This window comes from Anoplopoma fimbria, chromosome 24 (genome assembly GCF_027596085.1).
Source record: "Anoplopoma fimbria isolate UVic2021 breed Golden Eagle Sablefish chromosome 24, Afim_UVic_2022, whole genome shotgun sequence".
NCBI lineage: Eukaryota > Metazoa > Chordata > Actinopteri > Perciformes > Anoplopomatidae > Anoplopoma > Anoplopoma fimbria.
In genome coordinates this window covers 9,438,545-9,465,044 of record NC_072472.1, presented here as the reverse complement: position 1 = coordinate 9,465,044, position 26,500 = coordinate 9,438,545, and the positions used below count along the sequence as shown (strand labels likewise).

At 37.7% G+C, this 26,500-nt stretch overlaps 3 protein-coding genes across 5 annotated transcripts in view; 2 read left to right on the top strand and 1 right to left on the bottom strand.

The window, feature by feature from the left end:
- hspa4a (heat shock protein 4a) lies at positions 1 to 13,632 on the bottom strand. Its single transcript, XM_054625252.1, has 19 exons — positions 13,362 to 13,632; positions 11,424 to 11,481; positions 11,170 to 11,310; positions 10,106 to 10,228; positions 9,204 to 9,303; positions 8,666 to 8,799; positions 7,825 to 8,069; positions 7,394 to 7,470; positions 6,735 to 6,886; positions 6,225 to 6,331; positions 5,549 to 5,682; positions 4,285 to 4,466; positions 3,359 to 3,442; positions 2,827 to 2,979; positions 2,200 to 2,325; positions 1,964 to 2,071; positions 1,567 to 1,686; positions 1,233 to 1,394; positions 1 to 982 (listed from the first exon to the last, which is right to left on the bottom strand). The coding sequence occupies exons 1-19, from the start codon at positions 13,466 to 13,468 to the stop codon at positions 782 to 784; spliced, it is 2,514 nt and encodes an 837-aa protein (XP_054481227.1). The 5' UTR covers positions 13,469 to 13,632; the 3' UTR covers positions 1 to 781.
- Positions 13,633 to 16,953: 3,321 nt separating this feature from the next.
- On the top strand, positions 16,954 to 22,816 carry zcchc10 (zinc finger, CCHC domain containing 10). Its single transcript, XM_054626349.1, has 4 exons — positions 16,954 to 17,063; positions 18,464 to 18,625; positions 19,743 to 19,784; positions 22,041 to 22,816. The coding sequence occupies exons 1-4, from the start codon at positions 17,023 to 17,025 to the stop codon at positions 22,273 to 22,275; spliced, it is 480 nt and encodes a 159-aa protein (XP_054482324.1). The 5' UTR covers positions 16,954 to 17,022; the 3' UTR covers positions 22,276 to 22,816.
- Positions 22,817 to 23,954: 1,138 nt separating this feature from the next.
- aff4 (AF4/FMR2 family, member 4) overlaps positions 23,955 to 26,500 on the top strand; it is a 31,152-nt gene continuing 28,606 nt past the window's right edge. For all 3 annotated transcript variants that reach the window (XM_054625608.1, XM_054625607.1, XM_054625610.1), the window contains exon 1: positions 23,955 to 24,221. The gene's annotated coding sequence lies outside the window, so the exon portion shown is untranslated. The remainder of the gene's footprint in view (positions 24,222 to 26,500) is intronic.

The following is a 26,500-nucleotide window of genomic DNA, read 5'->3' as shown; positions in this document are numbered from 1 at the left end:
TTTTTTTTGGTCAATATTTATTTTAGCTTTTTTTGTGTGATGTGGCAACAACAGCAGCACCCAGAAGGAGATTTGTTGGACCAACGTTCACTGTTAAGTAGAAAAAAAACAGTACAAGGCTACCAGAGAACCAACAGACCATTGCTTTTGAATGAGAAAAGCCAAACAATGAAATACTGCATGACAGTAACTTAATAGTATCTAGTTTCAACATACAATACAAGTAAACTCAATAAAAACTCCTTCCTTAACTTTAAACTAAATACATCATAATCCAGCAGTTACAATTATATGTAGTCATGTACAACTTGGAACAATCCATGTTCGTTTACATATGCCTCTGTACCTATATCGTATTTAGACATAAACTGCAATAATTTACATTGTCAGGAGTCCTGTGTGTATTACTAGTTTTCTTCTGCACATCCACTTTGCTTACAATTCTTCAAATCTGACTTTCTTAGTTTAAATGTGCTCAGGAGATGCTGAACAAAACAATCTTTAAACATAACGGCCATCAAAGCAACACGGAGAAAGCATCTTCCACCCCACACTGACAACTTATATGTCATAAAGTAGTCTATTCAATATTAATATTATGCAATATTTTTGTATTCTTCAAAGAAAAAGAGAAATGACATGCCGATGAGGCTGGCTGATGAATTGTATTAATTAGGGATGCTGTTTTTTTTTGTCTCGTTGATAAAAATCTCAGAAGAACGACAGTCAGTGGCGAGTATCGGGACAAACAGAGGTGAAACATAGATCGCAGCTTCAACAGTTAGTCAATGTCCATTTCAGGAAGCTTTTTTTCCGCCGTTCCTTGTTCCATGCCCGCAGGTGTGGGTTTGTCTGAGTTGCTTGGCTGGCTCTCTTTTCCCTCCTGCCCGTTGACTGGCCCATTCTCCATCTTCTCCTCCTTAGGAGGCTCCACCTTGGGCTTAGGTTTGGATACCACAGGGTTACAGGCTGAATAAAGCTCCTGTACAAGAAAGAAGAAGAAAGCATTCGTTAGAGGAACAGTAAATAAAGTCATTTTATTCTCCAGAGACTGTGTTTAGCTCACTTGATCAGAGTTTTTGATTTCTACAACCAATCACTAACCTACAAGGAGTGGATTTGGTGAAGCCTGTGGTAGTAAGCTAGTAAACTACCTTTACATTTTCACAACCTCCACTATTTTTAATGTCGTGTGTGCGTATGTGTATGTGCCTTGAATGCACCGTCAGTACCTTAATCTTGGCCTGGATCTCTCCGACTTTGACCACTGCTTCCAGAGTGAGGTCCTGATTATTCTGCTGGTTCATCTTGCTGTTCATCCAGATCATGGCGTCCTTCACCAGCTTTTCCACCCGAGTCACCTCAGGCTCATCCAGATGATCGTACAGCTCATCCTGTTGGGGGGGGGAAGCACAGATAAATTATGACATCTGTCTGGCCATTGTTCATAAATTATATCACATAAAACCACATTAACTGTTATTAGAAGTTCTAATATAACACCAACAAAATCAAACTAAGCAAGCCTTTGGTTAAACAACAAACTAGCTCTCATTGTTAGGTTACCTTTGCCTTGTAAGCTTCAATTATCTTCATGTACATCTGGATCAGTCTGCCAAGCTCCTCAAATGCTTTTGGTCTCTCCTCAGCCTCCATGTACCTCTCACAAATTGGCTGACCCATTTTCTGTAGAGGAGGGACAAACCGTTAGTCAGAAGACTAAAACACATAAGAAACGTCATCATGACAAAAATAAACCAATTAACTTGTGAAACAAATGGTAATATTGTAGAGGATAAAGCCATTCTCCTATTTCAAATATCGATCTATGAATACCAGCTTTCTTTTACAAAAAAATAAAAATAAACATATATTGTAAACCACAGTCATCTTAACAAGCAGGGTGCCTGGTCACTTAGAAACATCTGTCCAGTTACACAGTCCAGTAACCATGCCTGGTTACCTTTAGTTCAGTCAGTTTGTCAATGTAAACTTGTTTCTGTTGGTCCTCTCCGTCTTCATACAGCCAGCTTTCTGTGTCCTCCAGCTTTAAGGAGAACGTGTCACGATCCTACATGTCATACAAGAAGCAAGGTTAAATTTAAAATGTACAAAAACAACAACAGAACAAAACATGAATACATGCAGTATATCTGAATTTAGGTGAAGATTAATGTCTCAAGTGTGATCTATACTCACAGCCTCATTCACAAACTTCTCCAGGATCCCGTGCAGTTTATCCCTCATGTCGTACACATACTCTTCTACATAATTCTTTGCGTCGTTCCTCTCCTTCTCTAGCTTGTCCTGCATGATCATCTTCCCCTGGACGAGTCATAAGGTTGGTGCACACAAAACAGACAATACATGTTAAATTACATTTGGTGGATTCTTACATCCAAAAGAATCTTATCTGAATGTAACTTTATGGTATGTGATTCTTCATCATATCATTTAATAACGACAATCACAACCTTGGTGAAATGTTACAATCATGTTGTGGTATCTAAATGTAAGCTTGTGAAGTATATAAAGAGGGAAAGTTAAAAAGCTCTATGGTGGGGTAAAAAAGGAATCCACCTCTGTAATAAATCTTAAATAACAATGTTGAAAGACGTTTTTTAAGTATTTTGTTATTATTAGGTAATGAAATACAACACAGCTATTATATCTTAAACATAAATTATAAAGTGAGCAACAGTCTATCCTCTTTGTTTGAAATAAAAAGCAAATGAAAGCAGGACCCAGTAAGTTTCACTAGCACATGGCCTGGACAAATACCGTGAGTGCATGCTAGACATTCCTGGTGATTTTTTAGAACATTACCTCATTCTCCACACACATATTTAGTACGTCATCCGACAGCTGCCCGTGCAGATTGTTCTCTATGGGCAGCTCCACTGTCTTCGTCTTCACTTTGGGCTTCTTTGCCTGAGGGGGCTGGTCGTTCTTCTTCGCTTGCTTGGCGTCTTCTGTTGTCTGAAAAAAGGAGAGATAAAAATCATTTTAGTTATAATACAAATAAAACATTAAATTATGACATAACTAAAGGATATGTTTAATATTTAACATGTGTTTCAGTCGATTACGGTTTCAATCATTTTTCACTGGTTAGAAGCCTCTTACATGAATCTGACAATAACTTTAAATCTCTTCTCATGTTTCCCTTTTTCAATACTTTATTCCTTTCTTGTTTACTTCCTCCTTTCCTTCCCACGTCCCTAATATGTCAATAGGGAAAAAAGGAAGGAAGCAAGGAGTAGAAAAACAAAGAAGTAAAAATGGCAATTCTGCCATATATAGTATAGAAAATGAATTGGCCTAATGTTGATTGCCTTAACACCCAGCACAAGGTTACCTCCATCTCCTCGACCTCTGATTTGTTGTCTCCGTTGTCTCCAGTCTGGATTTTCTGATCCTCCTGGTCCACATGCATTTTGTTCTGACGCACGGTAACAAAATGAAAGACATAGGTCATCAATTTTATTAAAGATAACATATTGCATTTTGTGTTAAATCCAAATTGTGGGTTAAAAAAAGAAAAAAAAAGAAAAAAAGAAATCCCTGAGAACAACCAAACACTTATGTGTAAGACAACAATGTAAATAGACTTGAGAAGATTAATTTGGTGAGAGCAAATCTTGTTGTTTGTCAATTTCTAATTGTTCAAGATTAACATTCTTCTCCCTCGGTTTAGCAGAGGAAGTTTGCTACCGCTTATCACACCACAAAACAAACATGTGTTAAGCTTTGTATATGCAGTATTTGTTGCAGAGGTATTGTGTTTGATAGCGTTAACTGTCCAGGTGTTCAATATCTTGTATCCAACCTCCATTTGTAAAAAAGAAATGACCCCCTGCCATTTTTGATTGTTTGAATTCTGCTCAGAGTTTTTTGAGTGGCATCCAAATCAGAAGAACACCTATGATGCAGTACTTTGGGGAAAAAAATTGAAACAGTTGGCTCTTGAGCGCAAATGGTGACGAGCGAACCAAATTCAAATGCCAAACTAATACAAAGGAGGCATTAGTGAGAGACAAATGCAACCCATTTAAGTCTTCTTGAGCTTGTTAAGGCAAGACTGATAAATTCCATTGTGATGACTTCACTGACTTTTAAAAAACCAAGGCGTGGCCAGACTGTGTGTATGGGAACTCTGAGGTGAAACAAAGCAGGCAGCATACAAAAAAACATCTGTGTGTGTTTGTGTGTGACTCTTTCATCGCTTTTTTCTCACAGACACACACACAGTCATCATTCTCTGCAAATACAAGGAGTACACACCTCCTCTTCTTTACTCGGCTGGTCCGTCTCTATCGGCTCTTCCCCATCAGCTGTTTTCATGACCTCTATGAGCGAGGCGCCCGATACACTGAACATGCCGTGAACGTTGACCCGAACTTTCACCTTGACTTTGGAACTCTCACCAGACCCCTGAGGAACCACATTCTTGATCAGGAACTGGCCTGTAGGGCGGAGAAAGGAGTGAAAGGTTAGAATAGGTGAAAATCCCTTTTTATATCAATGGAGAGGGGTGAGGAAACTAATGCTTGGTTAATGCTTGCTGTAGAAAAGCAGGCGTGAGGTGTACAAACCAGAAAATGATGCCTTTGTGGATTTCACATTGAGCGAGAAGGCTCTACAAGGCGCATCTCTGGATTTTTGTAGCTAGCCGCTGTGAGCGTTTTAACATGACTGTAACAAACAGTTTACTGATAGAAGCATTATTAACATGTCTGAGGATTTTACTTAGATGACCAATTTGGGTTTTTCTTAGATATTTAAGAAACAGGAGGTCTTAAAAAATCTACATACGAGTAAATATTTTGCTAGCCAAATCAAATTGTTATATTCATCTTTCTTTTCATTCCAATACATTTAATACTTGACTTCTTATTTGACAGGGATTGTATAAGGGTGATCATGTCTGCCCATGAACATGGGATATGAGTCTACAGTTAATTTAAATTCCTCCTTGGCTTGAAGGAATTTGGTTTGTGGCGTTTGGCCTGAAACACTTGTTGACTTCATGTCTTCATTGTCTATTTGGTTTGTGCGCCATCTGGCATTTCGGAGAATACTGTGACGAGTAGTGTGTTGGGCATAAAAAGATTTGTTTGCGCTGGTAACAAGCACCATATGTGGATGTCTGCACCAAATTACCTCACGCAAGTTTAAAAACACAGCTTCATTTGAATCACAGGAAAAGACATTGCATATTTTGTTTCCAGGAATCTAAACTATTTAGATGTCGGAATTAAACTATTAAATTAAATAACATGTTTAAGCAATCAGCATGACGTAAAACATATTGTGACTTAAGGCTGGATAGAGTTGGTTAATTAATGGATACATGGTCACAACTGAAAAACATGAGTAAATAATCCAACACGGACCTCAAAGCTAAAAAGGAAGTGACTCTAAGTTACTGATAACTGGCACACTTTGGACTTAAGCTTGCATGGCAAACTAAACATTAAAATAATAAATACGAAAGTTTCCCACAGCTTTTTCATTACAACTACTTCTGAAGTAGAACTTGCAGTACCTATAGTGCTGTTTGGGTAGGGCAGCTCCTTGGGGTTGTTGTAGTAACCTTCTAGGGTGAAGGGCTCTTTCCGGAAGAAGGTCAAAACTTTGGAGAAGGGAGCTGCATGGTTCTTTGGGAAGACCTCACAATCACTGTAAAAACACAGCAGGAGGAGGTCAATGAGGAAACAAAGTAAACCATCCAAGCAAATAGTTTACAGTGCTGGAAACGAGTCAGGATTTTAAAACGATCTAGTAAAATGGAAATGAAATGAAACTTTCAGAAAGACACAATTCAAACTTCTAACCTTGTCTTAGCTGCAGGTTTGGCTGAGATTTTAAAATTCCACTTATATTTTAATATTGAGTGTTGTTGAGGAAAAGTGCTACATAAATAAAACTATTATGTTCATTATTACTATAGAGTAGTTGAGGCTATGTGACTATCAGTGAGTAATGCCTTCCTAAACATTTTAAGGCTTTTTAAAAAAACTCCTGAAAGCTCAAACCCCATGATATCAATGTAGCCCATTGATAACCATAATCAACAATAAGGTAAGGTATTAGCTTTGCAGAATCTTAAAGCGTGATGTCCAAACTACCCGGTGTGAAGGACTCCCCTATTCTCCGAGTAAGATTCAAAGATTTAGTAAAACAACTCCTTATTTGATGTCCTCAGGGGACAGAGATCTTACCTCAGTCCCTCCTCTGCGGCTGAGTTCCATTTTAGAGAGATGGAGTAGGGGACAACATCTGTAATGGAAAACTCTCGGACTTTGAATGCTGGTGACAAGATGGCACACTGGGGAGGAGAGGAGGAAAATACAAGTTATTTAAGCTCAAACTTTTTCTTTGAAGCCGCTTTCTTTTTATGACTAAAAGCAAGAAATTTAGTATCCGACCCAAATATACAAAGAAAAAAGAAAACTAGATCAATTTGTACTTGTGAAGCTTTTACCATCAAATGTTTGGTCTTTTCTTACTTAATAATATACACATAAATGACAAAAATGTTTTTGAAAACCACATTGAAATGTTTGAACACAAATCTTGCCGTTACAACAAATAAGTTGTGTCACTTAAACATTACGCATGTGCGCCTGCATGCCATATTCCTGCCACTCTACTTTCACAGCTGTCAGCAGGTGAGTTTGCTGTGCGAGTCACACAGGACCAAAGTGTTGGTCATGACAGGTGAGCTGTACCTGCAGAGCACAGCCTCTGGCCACGGCCTCGTCTGCATTCAGGGTGGTGCTCAGCTCTTTGCCGAAGAATTTGCTGATTCGCTCTTTGATGGCTGGGATTCTGGAGGCAGCGCCCACAATCTCGACTGCATAGACATCTTCCTTTTTCAGCTCTGGATAACAGGAAGCAGAAGACGACAATGACACAAAAGAGGCTTGTTAAAAGTACAAGTAAAAGTCTGTTATTTATTTACAGCAAATCGCTGCTATGAATAACAAACAGTTGCTACGGACACAGCTTCTTTTTAGCTGAAGCAATCAAATCATTTTATAATCAATAATTTGTGTAAAATTAAGGATTTCTTTAGTAAGCAGCCATGTAAAAAGAGGGACAAAGTACAGCGATCCAATCATTATTGCAAAAACGAACCCCTTCAGGGTGATTCAAGAACAAGATTTGTCTTGCTCATCCTGTTGGGATTCAATTGGCAATAATGACTGGTTCTCTATGAGTCATCCCTTATTTTAATGGACCAGCAAGAGCAAGCAGAGGTAGAGAGATAGCAAGGAATGATTGGAGTGAGGCAGTGTCTGGGTGGAAGGGCCATCTCAGCACTGTACGCGAATGTGCACGTGCTGACGGGGATAGTCCAGCTGCTATTAAAGTCAGATGCACTCACTGGCTTGTTCCATGACGCTGCGCAGGGGACCCTCTACTTTGGCCAGCAGCCCTGCACACATCTCCTCAAAGTGGCCTCTGGGGACACATGGTCAAGGATTATTATTAGACACACACACGCATACTGATTACAGCTAAAAGTCACTTCTAATTATAGCAATGCATTTTTTATTTTTTTTGTGCTTATCTATAGCAGCCCCTCTACAATATTCAGACACTAGTCGATAGAAAATAAATCTAAAAAAGACTGTAAAGGTTCAACATTATCAATAAACAGAGCAAGTTCCACTATTTTCTCTGGCTCATTAACAGCATTGATGGCACAAACACCATAAATAATAGTGTTTCTAAAGCCCTTATCAATTATTTTTGCTATACCTATTGAAAATAAGATGTTGACCTCTTAATTACTTGAGAAAAGTCGCATCTCACCTGTTCAGTTTACCGGAAACGTCAATGTCATTCATGAAGCACTCAATGTTGAGAGGCAGGTCGGAGGAGTTGGCGCTCATCAGCTTCTTGAGTTTCTCACACTCTTGGGACAGTCGGACCAGCGCCCGGGGCTTGGACTTGACGTCCAGCTTGTACTTTTTCCCAAACTCTTCGCAAAAGTGGTTGACCAGGATGTCGTCAAAGGCCTTCCCACCGAGCTCTGAATCAAACGCTGTGGCCAGGATCTGACGGAGAAGGAAGTGTTTGATGATTATTTAATATCACTGCACAGCTGTATGTCTAGTATGGCTGCATGTGAAGATAAACGAAAAAAGTAGACTTGTGGTTTTTTTACCCATTTTCTTTTTTGAATACATACATTTCAGTTAAACAACCTTCATTAGCTGCATTAGTTATAAAAGGTATATAAAATGTTTTGCTAAATAAATAAATTGCGGTGAGGATAAAGTGTCTGTTTCTAATAAATACATAAAATTCAGTTTCTGTTTTTGGCCCCCTTCAATGGCAAGGCATTCCTATTAGGCAATAACGTTTGCAACATGTTGTTAAATTTACTTTACTGCTGATAAAATGTTTTCAACTCATAAGTTTCATTTTTCTTTAGACTGAAGCAAAATGACCATTACAAATGATTTAAAAAACAAACATTGCTATGTAGCACTGCTTACCATCCTGCTTTATCTTTCCCCACATAAGAAAAGAAATGACCAACTTTTTGGCCAAATCTGCCATTAAAATAGGGCTGTATCATCATAACCTAAACTGAAAATCTTTTTCTAGTATTGCTTTTCAAAATGGGCACAAATTATTCATTACTCACCTTAAGCTTTCCCTTGTTGAAGGCACAAACTGACACCTGGTAACCCGAGTGGCCCACGTCCACAAACACCACTACCCTGGGCTTCTCTTCTGGAGCTGGCAGGTCCTGCTTATAGATGCCATACGCCAGAGTCACTGCAACAAAAAGGCATATTCTTGTGTTAGTTTGTGCACATAACTATGCTAACTACATTTGACCTAAAGAAAACTACCAGTTCGCAAAAACATAGAAATTGTAGCTCTTTTTGGGACATATTTACATAGATTTAGAAGTGGCATGGCTGAAACCAGGGTACCTTTACTCATCAATGACTTTTGCCATGTACTAAGCTAGAAGTTGAAAACGCAATACTTTTCTCACAGCTTTCTAAACAGAGGCAACTGCTCTAGGAGATAATCAACATGTCTCACACAAAATAGCATCTACGGTAGATGTAATTTAACGGTACAACGTCACAATTGTCTAAAAAGCCCGATGACTAATGGCAATGATTGAGATGCTGCTTGTCCTGCATAGAGAATACTGTGTTTGAATATACCTGCAGTGGTCTCATTCATTAGTCGCAGACAGTTGAGGCCTGCGATCTGAGCTGCATCCATGACAGACCTTCTATCTGAGTCAGTGAAATAGCTCGGCACCTTGGAGGGAAAAAAAAAAAATTCAGATGAGGGATTTGACTGGAACCATTTCTAATAAAAAAAACTGTTGATAATACTCTAGGGCATTGAGAACATGCCAAAGATTTCAAAAAAGTTAAAACATATCCTGTTAGTCCTTCTGTGTGAATGATCACTTTGAACACTATTGATACATGAATAGCCTGAATCACAAGATGTCTGGATAACGTTGCTGTCTTAGTAACTACGGGTGCAAAAACAAAACATCTCCTTGTGGAAAATTCGGGGCCAATAGCTAAATTTAGCTATTGGCCCGAGTTATAATAACATCTTATCCATCTCTGGGGCTGATGCAAACTGTAGATTTAGTACCAGTGAAAGTAACAGCCTCTCTGTGTGAGATCTGTAGCATTATATAACAGATGCTGTTGGGTGAATTCATATATGGAGCACAGCGAGAAAGACCGCCCGCTATTCACCAACAAGGTGCAAGAGAGGAAAAAAAAGCTTTCAGACAAGACATCTGGTGTAGTGCGAAAAGCTCAAAATGTCACATGAACAGGTGGTTGTACATTTATACACAGTAAGTAAAGTGCAGTAAGTAGGTAAAGTGAGTCACATGTCTCTTGAAACCTCGTCAGTCCAATGTCGCATCTTTAAATAAGCAATGTGGAGTGATCCAACAAGTAAATTAACGCCTGTTAGACATTTAAAGCCAACTAGATAAGATTAACTGTACTGACAAGTCTATTTCAGAAGTTTTATAGATGTTCAGACACCCTGCTGAGTGCTGAAGCTGTGAAACCGCTGCACAAACGCTTACCGAGATGACACAGTCTGCAACCGGCTTCTTCAGTGCACTTTCAGCAGTCTCCTTCAGTTTGGTCAGCAGCATGCCAGTGACCTGCTCGATGCTGAACACTCTCTCCTCCTCCATGTACATTACCTAGAGTTGAGGAAAATTTGGAAGATGATTACTGTTGAGGCAATTTGTTTTAAAAAGCTTATAAGTAACTGTAAATAGCCATAGAAAAATCATATTGAAAAGGCCGCCAGTTTCATCTTAAGAGATTGAAAGATCATAAAAACAGGCCCCACAAGACCCTTAGAACATACATGTATATAAATGTGTAACTATGCAATCTGAAAACTCGTAATACAAAGGACTGATTTGGAAGGCCACAACAGGATGTTGCAATCTTCTCTGATTTGACACTTCTTCTGTGGATTCAAATTAAATATCTCCACAGGGATACAAAAAAGAGCGGGGCTGTGTGTCTACAGTGTGCCCGCCGGGAATTGTCATTTGTAGACTTTGTAAGACCTTACATAAGAGTCTTACACACTCAATCTGATGGCACCAAGGGTTAGCAAAATTCATATTTATGCAATCAGCTAATTGAAAGGTTCAGAGACACAGTACAATGATAATTTCTTACCACAGAAAAATGTAATAGGAGACAAAATGCCAATGAAATATATATTAAGACAGAGGTAAGGGAGACTGTTTTTAGGATAAGAGCACAGAGGACTGGATAGACAAACTGAGATAACATAGAAGAATTATGATTTAAAGGAAAGAGCAATATGTAAGGCACTTTTTTGGGAAAACAGCAGCCAAGAGAGGGGTAAGCAATAAGATCAAGAATAAGCTGTTGAGCTGTCTATGCTTTCTGTCTGTTAAAGTTCTTAGGGCTGTCCCTTTAAATTTGGACCTAGTTCAGGGTGCAGTACCACTGATAAACACAGCACCGGGTTGTAGAATGCGCTTACCCCTAAATTACTTTGATATTATGTTATAAATAATTGCATCTTTGTCTCCCACTAGTTGTGGTTACCTATGTTATTGCTAACACAGCAGAGGCACAGTGATATTCTTAATCTTACTTTTATTCCGGTGGCTCCAGATGGCATCTGTGCCAACTCGTACACCAGGTTAGATTTGGCTGACTGGACATAGGGATCTGAAAATGCCCGGCTATGGAAGCGCTTGAAGCCCTGCACCGTGTTCTGACAGTTCGTCACCACCTGGACCAGATAGGAAAAAAGAGAATGAATTAAAAGTTACAAGTTGCCACTTTTTCTGCATTTTACTAGAAGGAACTCTAAAGATGTCACCAGGGCAACTGAACTGATCTTACCTGGCTCTTTGCAGCTGCTCCTACAGATCGATTTCTTGGACCAAATGACACAACTGAGCTGGAAGACAACAAACGAAAATGTTACACTACAACATACATGCTATTACGGGCAAGCAGTTTGTATTGTCCACCTGTTTGTGAATACACCCTAAGTCAATTAATCAATCAATAATCTTTCAAAGAAAGCTTTATTAAAAAACAGGACTGTGGCTGCAGATAGGCTTGCTACCATCCTGTTTATTAACAGTCTGAAGTGATGTGGTCAGTCCACTTGTTTCCCAGGCGGTGGTTTCAACATGAATGTCACCTTCACCTCTATCAAACACAGATGTCAGAGCTAGATTTGCTGTGAACACACAAAGGAATCTGACTAAACAGGTAATGGACCACCTCTTGATGCAAGACAAGAGTAGTAAGTATTATGATGTGGAGTTTTTTGCTCATTTCTAGTGATGTGAAGGGAAAAAAAACAGGGACATAAGAACATTTTTTTACAACTTAAATTTAAAAAAAGCAGAAAATTGAAATTGAAAAGATGAAAAACTATTAAAACATGTGTTTGATTAATAGACATATAATTTGATTAAACATTAAATCTTTAGAAAATATAAAACATCCCTATCACAAGGGACCAAACTGATATGTTTTACTGCATATTTTATTTGACCAATAGCTAAAACCCCAAATTCAGATATAATATTGAAAACAGGACATAAGCAAGCCACTCTTCACCATTTTGAACCTGTAATCAGAGTGTCTCAACACAGAATTATTAAATAACTTAATCAAAAATCTATTATCTCTCTTGCCTTTGACAATTCAATAAAAAAGACTAATTGCTTCAGTAATAACTAGTTTCTTACAGTCATGTTGGTTCATAGATTCACCAAAAACATCAGTTAATGCTTCATATTTATAATAATAAGTCCAAAAAGTTATCAAACACTGTAATACATCCATCCTCAATAGCTTAAATGTTGTTTTCAATGTAAAACACGTTCTATGATTGCAATCAATTCCTGACAGTTTTAGATGTATTTAATATGAGATATGGTATGTACAGGGAAGAATATAAACGCTTTACATTGATAAAATGTCTTACAGAGTATGTTTTGCTCATAGCACAATGTTAATAAAATGTATTTAAAGCATTACGTCATTTTAGAGCTTTTCTTTCCTCATACTGTTCAAGAAATCACTGTTTTGTTTTTTTTAAATGATTTTTACAATCAAAACTCGGAAACCATAATGCCACACCTTTAACACACAGCCTGAATGGGTTTCATGGATTTTCATATATCCCATCAAAAACCTCATGACCTAACTAACATATTTATTTATATATATATATATATATTTATACATAATACATCATTGTTTTTATAGCAGTCAAATACTACAACTCATTAATAAATTCTCCTTAATTGCATAATTATGATCATTTATAGAAATGTAACAATGTGGGAACAAAGTGTACCAAGCCAGCCAAATAGAAGATTTAAAAACAATTACCCTTTATGCAAACATTCTTTAAAAAAAAAAATTATAAAAAAAAAAAAAAAACACAATATAAACAGTATATAAATATATATCTTTAATTCAAACAACGTGCTAGAATATTCCCTGTTTGAGGCTGTCGTCATGATTGAGAACATGACGTAAGACGCCCCGTTTACCACACGGCGCACACCGGTTGGTCGGGGTGCTATCGCCTTCCAAGACATTAGAACGTCTGGTAACGGTAACACCGCCCGCTTCTGTTCGCCGGGCAACGAGATCCTGATTTCCATCTTATCTAACAGAACGAGAAAAAAAAGCTAGCGGCTAGCTCCGCCGGAGACCCCATTGACAAAAAAAAAGAGGTTCTAGCTAGCGGTGATTCTAGAGAGATAAATAACTCTTACGTCTAATAAGTAATACCTGTTTGTAGGTACTTACGGTGTGCATCTGTCGCTGTATTCATTAGCGACTGTCTCAATCCCTCCGGCTCGGGCTACAGCTACATAGCAGCTCTGGAAGCCCAAGTCAAATCCCACCACTGACATCTTCAGCGATAACACCGCCTTCTAGCTAGAACGGTGTCTACAGCTGGACTAATACAAATAAATAAAGTGTGAGGACTTTGAGGATGTAGTTAACAGCCTTTGCTACGTGTTAAGTATAGCTACTTCTCGTCATAATCCACACGGCTGACTGTAACCGGTGTCTCTGCAGCATAGACATATATACAGTACAGCAGCAAGGTGGTGGAGCTGACTTCTCGTCGGGAGTTATCGCGAGATTTGCATTGTTCTAGATAGCTCTGGATGTTTCTACAGCCATGTGAATGACAGTTCTCAAATATTCGAGAATCAGGGGGAAATATAGTGGGGTTTCTGTCTATCGAGAGTTTTGTTTTGTTTCTTAAGCTTTACTGTGAATGCAAATTGCATTAATGAAATAAAAAGTGATTGTTTTGATGATGACTGGGATCAATTTTGTGTGGGGGAAACAAAAATAGACTGTGGTGCATGAGGGTGTTGAAAGTATGAAGTCATATTTTACAAGCCTACCACATGGTGTGATTCTTTGAGTGAACAAACCACAGCTAATGTTACACGCATTGTATGTTGAACAATTATACACATAACACAAAACACAAATGCAATCCAACTTGGATAAAATATCAAATGTGAAGGATATACAACATTTGTATGTTCATGCATAAAGTTAATATTGGTGGGTGTAATGACAGTTGAATGGTGGGAGGCAGCACTGCGTTGGTGACACAGACAACCAAATGCTCAACCTGTACATCTCAGTATCTGAAGATATGGACATAAAATCAAACAGACAAAGACAAAATAATATGTGTATAGTATAGATGAAGACATAACCTAGCTCTTGCCTTCATTTAGATATTAAATGTTTATTTCCAATCTGGAAGATCCGGCTGATTAATATTTCTAAATTTGATTGGATCGTTCATGTGATTTGTTTGTTTAATTTCTTAGCCAGGGAAAAATGGCTCAGATGATTTATATTTTAGTTTCCCCCAACTTTTAAGCCCAAAAGAGAAAAATAATTCAACTCTCCTAACTTAAGACATTTATAGAACAGTTGAGCTATCCAAACTAATTGTAATAAATGTAACGTTAAGCTTTATTTAATGAGGAACACTCATTTCGATCGAGATCATATTTACAAGTGAGACATGAGTAAGTACAGCAGATTAAATAAGAACAAAGATAAGATGCACAACCAATCACAGCCAGTCACACACATACACATACAAACAGCATCAGAAAAAAAATCACAGACATCTATAAAACAGTTCAAAGTTTAGATTCATCCTTCCCAGCTGATGGAAGATGACAGGATAAGTTAGTGGACGTTGGGGTGGTAAATTATTATATTCCTTTATTTTTAAATTGGATTGACAGTTGAATGGTGGGAGGCAGCACTGCATTGGTGACACAGACAACCAAATGCTCAACCTGTACATCTCAGTATCTGAAGATATGGACATAAAATCAAACAGACAAAGACAAAATAATATGTATATAGTCCTATTGTATTAGTATACTCATTGTGAATTAATTAGATTATTTGAAAGTCCAGTTTTTTTATTTTATTTGAAGGTATATCCATTATTTGTAAGGTAATGTTAATTATTCTTAGAAAGCATATGGAAATTCAGATATTGGAGTATACATAATTACAAATATTTGCACAAAATTGCTTTGAGAGAGCCCTAAAACACTGGATGATTTGACAGTGGGGCAGCCCTAAACCCTCATTGACTTTGCGGGAACGCACCTCAAAGTCTGTGAGTCCGTGAGCATGGAATATGGGATTGGGTCGCATAAACTCAAGTTTACAATGTTTACTGAGGCAATAAATCAAGTGAGAAGTAGGGTCATTTTCTCATAGACTTCTATACAGTACAATCAGACTTATTTTTGCAACCAGAGGAGTTGCCCCCTGCTGGCCAATAGAGAGAATGCACGTTTTAAGACACTTCTTCATTGGCTTCACTTGTCAGAGCCTGAGGTTGCCACCTGGTCATGACATAGGACCCAAACAAATCTGGTTACCAGTACCTCAATGAGCATGGACCCCTGGCAAATCCCAGCCCTTGAATGCTATACAGGGCAGGTTTTGCCAATAAGAGCAGTGGAATGCATGATGCCTGTTGGTGATGCACTGTTAAAAGGTAAAAAGGATATTTCAAATCATCAGCACAACTGATTCAAATTTAAATGTGCATTTAAGCATGTCAGAGGATTTCCCCCTCTAAATTAGTTGATTATAAAGTTGTGGGTGTAGGTGGTGAATGAGCATATCCATGTTGGAGTACGAGCTATTATAATAAAGTTAACGCAACACAAAAATAAGAGAGCACAAGAACCACAGTAGTATTCAATGGAGACAACATCAGCACCCTCACCCTGCATCCTAAATCTCAACTCCCTGGGATTTGCAAGCATTTCCCTGTTCCTTTTTTTAAAGCAATAAACCCAATATTAAAAATAATATTTATTTATGTAGCACATCTCACACAGACTATGTTGCTCAAAGTGGTACACATTTAAAAAATAATAATAAAATGAAAGGAAAACAGAAAATGTACATTTTTAGTACGATAAAAAAATGTCAACAAATGAATAAAGACTGGAAAACAGTTTAATAATGACAAATAATTAAATAAATGCATACAAATGGATAGACATAAAAGTGTTTAATTACATAAAAGATCATTTGAAAGACATCCCAATGGTGTGGGTAGTTAGTTGAGAGTATCAACGCCACATTCATATTTGTTATCTCAGTTTATGGGAACCTCACGGCTAGCCTGAATCTGTCCAAGGCAGCTCCATTTGGCCATCCAAGAAATAGTCCATCACCCGTTAAACTCTTCTTTATACGGCTCTGCCATCACCTAAACCTGACTGAACAACCCCAAACTGTCCCTAACCAACCAACCAACCAACCAACCAACCGTATTCTATTTTAGAGCTTTTCTTTCCTCATACCGTTCAAGAAATCACTGTTTTTTTTATGATTTTACAATTAAAACTCAGAAACCATAAATGCCACACCTTTAATACACAGCCTGAATGCGTTTCATGACCTAACTAAAATAAATTAAACTAAAGCTGATGAGATAACACAACACCCCAGATATATTTAAATACAGGATACAGTCCACTCAGTTTTTTTTATAGCAGTCAAATACAACAACTCATTAATAGTCTCCTTAATAGCATAATTATGATCATTTATAGAAATGTAACAATGTGGGTACAAAGTGTACCAAGACAGCCAAATAGAAGATATAAAAACAATGACCTTGATGCCAACATTCTTTATAAACAAAGCATTTTTTTAACAATATAAACAGCATTTTTTTAACACAATATAAACAGTATATATATATATATATATATATATATGTTTATATATATATATAAAATATAAAAAATATATATATATATATGTTTGATATAACTACCAAAGGGGGCGCTGTTTTCTAACAGGACGGAAACAGCGTTCGATTTAACACCGGAAATAGATAGTTTCTTCAGATACCAACGAAGAAGAAAAAGTAAACTGCAACATGGCGACTCCCATGCACAGGATAATAGCCAGGCGGCAAGCGTGAGTATACTTGAGATAACCCGTTAAAATGCATCTTTTTCCATCGTTGTGTGAACGTGGTGGTCTTTTAAACACTGATGACATTGAGCTCGTCGAGCTTTATGGTCAATAAAGGAGGTAAAACACGAACCCTGCGTGGCTTAATGGAGCACAAATGCGCCACGGTCTTTTTTTCTACCAATACATCATTTTTATTCAACTGTCGGACTGGTTTATGTGCTCGAATTTTTTTTTGTAGCATTTGAAACAGTTACTTAAACGTTTTAGCTAATAAATAACCGGCAAGAGTTGTGCTTATTCGTGATATAGTGTAATATATGTCACATTAACTATCGCTAACCGTGTTTTACAGTACAGGAGGTCTACTTTGCGCGTTATATGGCGAACACATCAGGATCATCTCGTTTCTATATCGACTAATAGTATGTTGCAATACCAGTTTTGGTATGAAAAATCACATGGGAGATGTTCTTAAGATTCAAAAAGAGCTTGACATGTAACATTAGACCATCTCGATCAGTTTTGAAGTCATTTTCGTTTGTTCTTAAATGAGGACTCCTTCAAACAACAATATATATGTTTAATGTATCTAAAGAGAGCTATCATTAGTAGAGAATAGTCTGCATAATTGATGAAGACATAACCTAGCTCCTTCCTTCATTTAGATATTAAATGTTTATTTCCAATCTAGAAGATCCTGCTGTTTAATATTTCTAAATTTGATTGGACCGTTTTTTCTAACTTAATTCATTCATTTTATTTGTTTGTTTAATTTCTTAGCCAGGGCAAATGGTCCAGATGATTTATATTTTAAGCCCAAAAGAGAAAAATAATTCAACTCTCCTAACTTAAGACATTTTTTAGAACAGTTGAGCTATCCAAACTAATTGTAATAAATGTAACGTTATGCATTATTTAATGAGGAACTCTTGTTTCGATCGAGATCTTATTTACAAGTGAGACATGAGTACAGCAGATTAAATAAGAACAAGTGGACGTTGGGGTGGTAAATTGGATTTATGCAATATCTCGGTTTGCAACTTCAACTTTTTTTTACCTTGTTGTTTTAGGAACCTTAACCATGACCTTAATATTTCCTTAAATTACACAGAGTAGTTATAGTTACCCAATCTTAACCATAGGGTTGGGAGATCAGACAGCTTTCCTATATGTGGTTTAGGAATTTGTTGCCAATGTTCTCTGTTGTTTAGGCGTCAGGACTTGGAGAAACAGGCATGCACATACTCAAGAAGATGTGAAAATACAGACTGTGGAATGTTTGATTAAAAAAACATTGGCAGGCATCTTCAGAAACATTGATAGGATTCAACCTTCCAACAGATTTTCAAGTAGTTCTTGACAAATAATGAACACTCATCTGTCTTTTTTATTACTTATAGAGAGGCAAACAAACAACATGTGCGTTGCCAGAAGTGTTTGGAGATGGGACACTGGACCTACGAATGCACGGGGAAGAGGAAATATGTGCACAGACCGTCAAGAACAGTTGAGATGAAAAAGAAACTCAAGGAGAATGAAAACAAACCCCTCAGCATCACTGGGTAAGGCGTCTCCATAAGTGCACCACAAGTCAGGCTGATTCTGTTTTATGCCACAAATGCAGCAATTTTAGGTCACTAGCAGTGTATTGAAATTGAGTTTTTTCTTAAGGTGAACAGTTTTTGGCATTTGTTGGTAGTTTTTGAGGAAGCCAAAAGCCTCTCTTGATCACTTCAATGGTCAATTATTATGTTTTTTTGGCTCAGTAAACACAGGGTCACAAGTCAGAAGCCTTTGAATATGCAGAGAAGCTGGTTTTCACAACCTTTGGCTTTATAGTTATCTGTTCTGCTAAACTTTCTAGAATGATTTGTGCCAAAACAAACTTGAAGCTTTGGTTCTACCAATCACAGCCTGCTTGATATTGTTAAATCTGTAATGCTTTTGATAGTAGCATTCGATTCAGATGGTGTAGTTTAGGCACAGTGTCACTGCAGGCCCATGTCTCTGGAACTTCACGTTGTAACATTTCATATGAATCACGATGTAATGTGATTGGAGAATGATATTCATTAAATCAGCTTATTTTATAGCATTATTACCTGCTATCATGTGCAAATGTTATCATACTATGATAATGTCTCTCTGGTGTACATCAACATATTTCTCAAGTATTCTGTTCTCATTCCAATAATGTGTTTATAACAAAGTTTTGCCCAAACTTTCCAAACGGAATGAAGCACTTTCTAAAGCAGGAGTGATGTTTAAAGCTTCAGACCCCATCAGTCATGTGGTATTTCTGATCTGACCCCAGCTCTGATGTATTAAAACGTTGTTAACAGTAGTGAAACAAACTGACCAGTCAGCAGAGGACATGATATTGACATTTATGGCCATCTAGAGTACATAATGATTAATATAAAGCTGCAGAGTTACTGGCGAAGTATATTCCCATTTCTAACTGTTTTCTTTTAATGATCAGATTTGGCACTTATAGATCACTCTACACCAGAAACAGTGTGTTTTTTACCATGAATAAAAATGATCTACTCTATTCTTACAAAAAAAAACCCACATATTCCTACTTTGTCACTTCTGAATACCGACCCAATTCAACCTCAGCTTATGGCAAATAATAATGATATGTCTCTAACGCTGTTGATTTTCTTTTCCTTACAGAACAGGAAATGAAGGCTCCAATGAGAAGAAAATGAAAAAGAAGTAAGCTGTATATTATATGTTTTGGCTCCTCAAAATATACGTATGATGTGAAACAAGTGCTAGAGGCGCTATATGCACTATACTCAACACTAGAACAACAGTTATTTTTGCACATTTGGCTAAGTTACAATGCCTTGCAAAACTATTCACACCCATTGGTGTTTCGCCTGTTTTGTTGCATTACAATAATTTGAATAGATTTGAAGGACGTGTTTATTTATTTAAAGAATATGGCACCACAACAAACTTGCCAATAGAGGGCCGCCCACCACATTCACAACCAAAAGAAGACATTGATAAGAGGTCCAACAAAGAGACCCTGAAGGAGCTGGAGAGCTCAAAAGAGGAGATCGTAGTATCTGTACATAGGACACCTATGCTCCACCCAGCAAGGCTTTATGGAAGACTGGCTGAAAAAAAAAAAAAGTTAGAAACATGTTTGGTTTTGCCAAAATGCATGATACTACCCAAACATATGGAAAATGGTACTCTGTTCAGATGAGACTGAAATTGTATAAAGGAACACTCTTGAGAAATAGTTACCTGTTCACTCAAGTCCCTCTTTTTGTGTCTAAATTTCTTCAAAAGCATTATGTGTTAGTCAAGTTTGACTTGGTGTGAGATTCTGCCTGGGAAGGGATGCCGTGATGGCATGTGATCAAGTGGTGTTTATTGATAGTAGATGACCTTTGCAATGTTACTCTACAACTCTTGGTTCAAAGTCCAAACTGCAGAACTCTTATCTGAACAATGTTGACTGAAGTGCGACACCACAGCTCCCTCTAGTGGAGACAGTTGATCACCACGATGAGCCACTACAGTTTGTTCAAAACTGCTTAAGCAGCTTTCTTCTAGACCCCGCAGTAAAACAATGCTACTATTTTCTATTCCAGTACTTTCAATACCTTCTTCTCACAATGCTTTTTTTTTTATAAAGGTCACGTGTGTTGATCTTAATCAATTTATTAATACGTTTCAAATTTTCTTGGTTATCCTCAATTTTTCTTTAGTTTTTTCATGTGTTTTACTTTTTTCATCACTTTTAGAATATTTAATGTGTTGTTTATAGATCCTTTTCACCGCAGACATTTTGACTTGATGTAGTCAGAAAAGCACAGATGTTACTAATGAGTACCCTGAAGCCAATGCAGCTGTCATTCATTTTTATTAATTACACCTTTGCTTTTTCTACTGTGACAAGAAAAACGTCAAAATGTCCTCCGGGAGAAGCCCTGTACTTTTAAGCACTTAAGCACTCCTGTTTCTTTATTATTCCCAAATGAATCAGTGTTGTGGAACTTTTACACAGGTGGAACTAATATTTTGAACAATGGCTTAGTTCAAGCATTTATTGCCGTGCGGTGCTGCAATTAATAATGTTATTAGCTACACCTGTGTTTGCCAAGTCAATGGGTCTCTTCAACTAAATTCCCTCCACCGTTTTCCCCGGGGTCATGTGTGTCACCACTTCTCCCAATCCACTGATTGAACCTTGCTTTGTGACTATCTACTTCAGAAATGTCACCAAACCGGTATTACAGTGATTCATTCAGCGGTGGACTTCAGCAACTCTACAGACAGTTTGGCTCCATCTTAAACGATGGTGTTGTGTCATGCGTAATTGCTTCATTTGTTGCCATGATTGTCCGTTGGTGGGAGGGGCAGATCCAACCATTCAAAAGATATCAGAGGCTGCTGACTCTGGAGAACTGATGTGTGAGACATCGCAGCAATGACTATTTAGCACTTAAAGTCTCACTCCCTCCTCATAAAAGACACCGTGGAAGCCCTCATGGGCGAGACTAATCCTATTGCTTTACTTTTGGTGTGACTACACTAGTTTATACAACTGCCAAAGAATAAAATAAAGAGTACTAGTGCAAGTGTTGCTCCAAGTTTGCACCTGTTTTCTCACTTTATGGAACACATCCGAACAAAAACTTTGCAAATTGGCACTTGTGACGTCATGGATATCATGTCATTTCACTTTCAAAGTAGGTAAACCGAGCCGGTCAGTGCTGCTTAAGAACAGTCAACAAAAAGAAGCAGGTCATTTTATTTTTTATTTTCCGTTGCAAAGTAAATGCAACAAATAATTAGTTAGTAAAAAAAAAAAGTTTTTGTAAAGTTTACTAACTTGCAAAGTGACACAACTGCCAGACTGTAACAGGTACAGTGTGAGGCCTTAATACCAGCCCACGCTGTTTTACCCTCTGTATTAATGTTTTTCCTCTGTGCTCTGCCGTTTGCTCTCAGGGCTAAAGATGGCAGCGACAGCAGCAGTGATTCAGACGGCTCCTCAAGTGACTCATCGTCCGACAGCAGCGACGACTCTAGCTCCTCTTCAGATGACAGCGACAGCAGCAGTGACAGCGACGACGACAGCTCTTCCTCATCTTCCTCCTCCTCTTCGTCCTCGGACAGCTCGGACTCAGGAAGCAGCAGCGATTCGGATCAAGGACCTCCAAAGAAGAAGAAAAAGAAGAAATGAATAAATATGTTGGATTAAGTGGGCGTTCTTGTTGTTTGTTACCCTAAGTAGATTTTAGCTATCCACTGTTTTTTTTTTTTTTTTTCACCTATAATCCATTGATGGATCTGATTGGACAGGACACATTTAGGAGATGTAATACTGCTCCTACAGTTTTAGCAAAAATGGAAATGAGAGAAAAGAGAGTATTTTGGGTTGGTCATTGTATCAAGTTCTATTTTGAAAACACATTTCCCCTGTTACTTTAATTAATGCGATATTTTCTCAAGTTTGTAGGTCTACTAAGGATATGCATTTTAAATATATCTGAAGAAACTAATGTGCTTATTCATGTTGAATTTGTGATTTTGTATTAAAGTATATTTTTAGTCAGAGAGTCAGTAAGTGTGCTGCTCAAAACCTCAATAACACAACACCATAACTGGTATTCATAGTCTTTGAGGCCAATGAAAGGATGAGAAATAAAAGTCTGTTAGTTTTTGAATTAGTTTGGAATTAGGGGTTCTGTTTGCTATAAAATTGCAGTTGCTTGTTTCACTGTAAAATAAAGCTTTTTTTTGTTTTTAAGTCTCTTGTGATTTGCTGTTATAATTATCTTTTTGCTGAAGAGAATCACATAATTACTTTACATATGATTTTGATAATAAAATGATAATAAATTAAATTAAATAAACTCTTTTTACTAACTAATTTAAAAAAATGATTTAAAAAAAAAAAAACAGAATCTCACTTTGTCTGCTATTAGACAAAGTGCTATTTCCTAGGTTTATATAAAAAGATTCTTGAATTTTTTATTTGCAATCATGATAATATTTTGCCTCTTAGACTACCGGGCCTTTGATGATGATGATGAATTTGGGTGTGGCAGACCACAAACATGTCAATTATGCCACAACCAAGTTATCAAAATATGTGTGACATATGTGCAGCTTGAGTAACTTTTAAAGTGCATTTTAAAGACATTTAATTACAGGTTAAAATGTCAGAAAAACTACATTTCTTAATGTGCTTGATCAAACACAACTCATCTCTCCGGGAAATACTTTATTAATGTCTCCTATTCTATAAATAAGTATCCAACATTGACTAATCTAATGAATGAAATGTATTAATTAGTTGTTGAACATTGAAACACAAAAGACTGAAGTTAATGGCATAAATTAAGCACCACAAAGTTACCATTAATGGATGTGAGGAAAAATGCACGATCACGTGTTTAACTTAATTCACAGCATTTTGAATAAAGCCAAAAAAACACATGTAACAACTAAATTGAATAGTCCAGTTGTATATTTAAAAATAGATAAGAGAACAATGAAACGCTCTCTCCATGATTTCCGTCTTGACCGGCAAGTCTCTGATACAATCGTGTACAACCTGTGCGTCACACCAATGTTGCATTCAAAAAATCGGAATTACCACAATCACCAGTGAAACCGCACAGCTTAAATATATATGTCTCTTTTAAATTTAACTAAACGATTTTATAATCACGTATGTCGCTCTGAAAATAATAATTTCTCTAACAATCAAAAAAAACAACTTTACATTACATGTTTCCTTGCATGGGTGGTTGGATGTAGATATTTCCGAGCGCGCCTGAAGGCTCCCCGCTTGCTGCCATCCATGCATCCAGTCCTGTCTGTGGTACCTGCTGGCTACTTAACTTAGCAGCCTTACCTATCAGTCCCTAATGTTCAGGAATCACACAATGAACGACAGACAGAAATGAATTTATTTAGTTTTCAACTCGATGCGCAGCTGCGTTTCAAGGCAAAGATGGACACCCTCCATTCGGTGCTGGTGTTTTAGCTGTTAACAGCGTTTTTGCTGGGTCCATTTTGCGTGTGTAGCTTGGAAGTGGAGAAAAAAAAAAAAAAAAAAAGACAAAGAGAACAGAGCTCTCCCATAGCTAGAATGGTTTGGGCCTAAAAAGAAGACAAGAGGTAAGGATGGCGAGGATCACTAAACACACCACCTGCTCACTGACTGGCCTCCGTGGCTGGCTGATAATCTGGGAGAATGTTAATTTAGATTTCTGCAGAAAAATGTCAATGTGTTTCTACAGCTAGCCTAGCCTAGCCTAGCCTAGCTCCAGAATGCTAAAGCAGAGATGCAGGTAGTCTTGTGAGGTAGCGTGTTAGCTTCTCACGCTAACCCCACAGACAGTGCATGCTTGTGACTTCTGCTCACGTGCATTGTTGAGATGATAATAGTGTAATAATTCGTGGAGGTGTTTTTTTTTTATTTTTGTTATTTTTTGTTCCTGTTAAAAAAAGAAAGTAAGCAGGATATTATTGCAGTGCTCATGGGATGCTGGCTGATGCTCGCGGATTATGACGTCTGATGTTTGTGTTTTTGTTTTTTGTTGTTGTTGTTTTTGTTTTGTTTTTAAACCATAGTTTGCAAACTATTGCTATGCTTTCACATTGAGGAGATAGCTGCTTGATATGTGGCTTTGTGTAAACACAATCTGCTTCTCCACTTCAGCTTCCTGCATGTACAAATGTGCAGATGAACTCTTGAATAAAGCTTGACAATTCAAAGAAAATATTCAAGCATCAACCTATTGTGCTTGTTTGCAGGTTTTCCTCCTCCCTAAACAGGACAGTTTTTCTTTTTTCTTTTTTAAAGGCCTCATAACAATCCTCTGTTTTCCTTCCAAAGTGACTGGCGAAAACTTTTTGGTTTGTTGTCCTGTGTGTGTATGTGTGTGTGTGTGTGTGTGTGTGTGTGTATATGTGTGTATGTGTGTGTGGCCTCCGCACATTGATCCTGTGTTTATTACAGCAGATTGTGGCAGTCCTAGCTGTGTTCAGTCAGAATTGCAATCACTTCAAAAAGCCCCCCCCTGTAGAAAAGGAAGGCAACATAATAGCTGATGTGTCGGGCTTTTAGTTCTAGCAAAAAAAAAAAAAAAAAAAAAAAAAAGGGGACAGCTGATTTGCTTTTCTAGGAAGCCATTTTACGTGCCTCAGTTGGGGGAAGGGCCAGAAAATGCATCATAAGTCCACAGTTCAGTAAGTAAGTAACAATTGGTAATATCCCTGCTACATGTCTTTTATTAAGCCAGGTCTGTTTGGCAAATGGAGACAAGGACATAGCAATCGACTTGTTTATCGTGTGGGGGGGGAGAGGAGAGGTCATGAACTCATTTATGGCAGGTAGCTGAGAGCTGGCACAACATCTGTAGTCCAGTGGTGGTAGATCCAGGTTGAAGTTGTTTGAGTTATGGAGTGCAGTTGTTTACGAAGTGCACTTATAGCGTTTGTCTGAGAATGTTTTATTTTAGAAAGCTATCTTACAATACACGCCTGGTTTTAGGAGTAGAAAGAGCAGCTTAAAGCTTAATGCCTGTGCTTAACTTTATAGGCGGCCTGTAATGTGATAGCAATATATCAGAAACTTTTACTTGAAATTGATATTGATGTGATGGGAGATGAGGTCAGGTTATGCTCAAGGGCCGGAGGATATGACCAAAAGTCCTGAAAACATTTGAGAATCTTTACCACGATATGGAATAATAAAGGAGACGGTTCAGATAAATCATGTTACACCAAAGTAGTGGCTCACATCAATAGCTCACTGTCCTTTTTTGTTAAATGAAAATGTTCATAAGTGAGATGTGTCGGAATTACTTGAATGTAAGATGGCTGAGTGTTGTAGTTTTTCTTTTATTTAGGGTAAGCACAGAGGGACCTAGGAAAATCTTAAGCAGCCTAAAATGAGGTTACAACCAATATCAGCACTGTAAGATGATGTAAATATTAACAAACAGTCCTGTAAACAAGTAAGTGTGGTTATCTGCTATAAAGTGTGTTTATAGCAGATAATGATTTCTTCTCTGTCATCTTGTGCTCCCTGTAATGCGTCACACTGTGAAATCCTCTTCACTTCCTGTTTAGGTTTTGCTCTGTGGCTTCAGTATAACTGTTTCCTCTGTAGCCAGGCACATCGTGCAAATGTTCTGTTGAGATGTTATGGTGACTTGTTTGTCCATTCCAGACGGAGGAGTGGGTGCATGTTTCTTTGGCTTTGACACATCTATTGTGGTACAGTGTGGTTTTTCCAGGCTGGATGTTTGGAAAATGAGCAATACCTAGTTCCAGACTGTTCAACAACAATAAGTCATCCCCTCTCAAATCCTGAGTGTTCCTTGTCTGTATAAACCACATGCTTTACAATGCTCCTTTATCCTGTCCTTATCACCTTCAGCTCTCCTCGA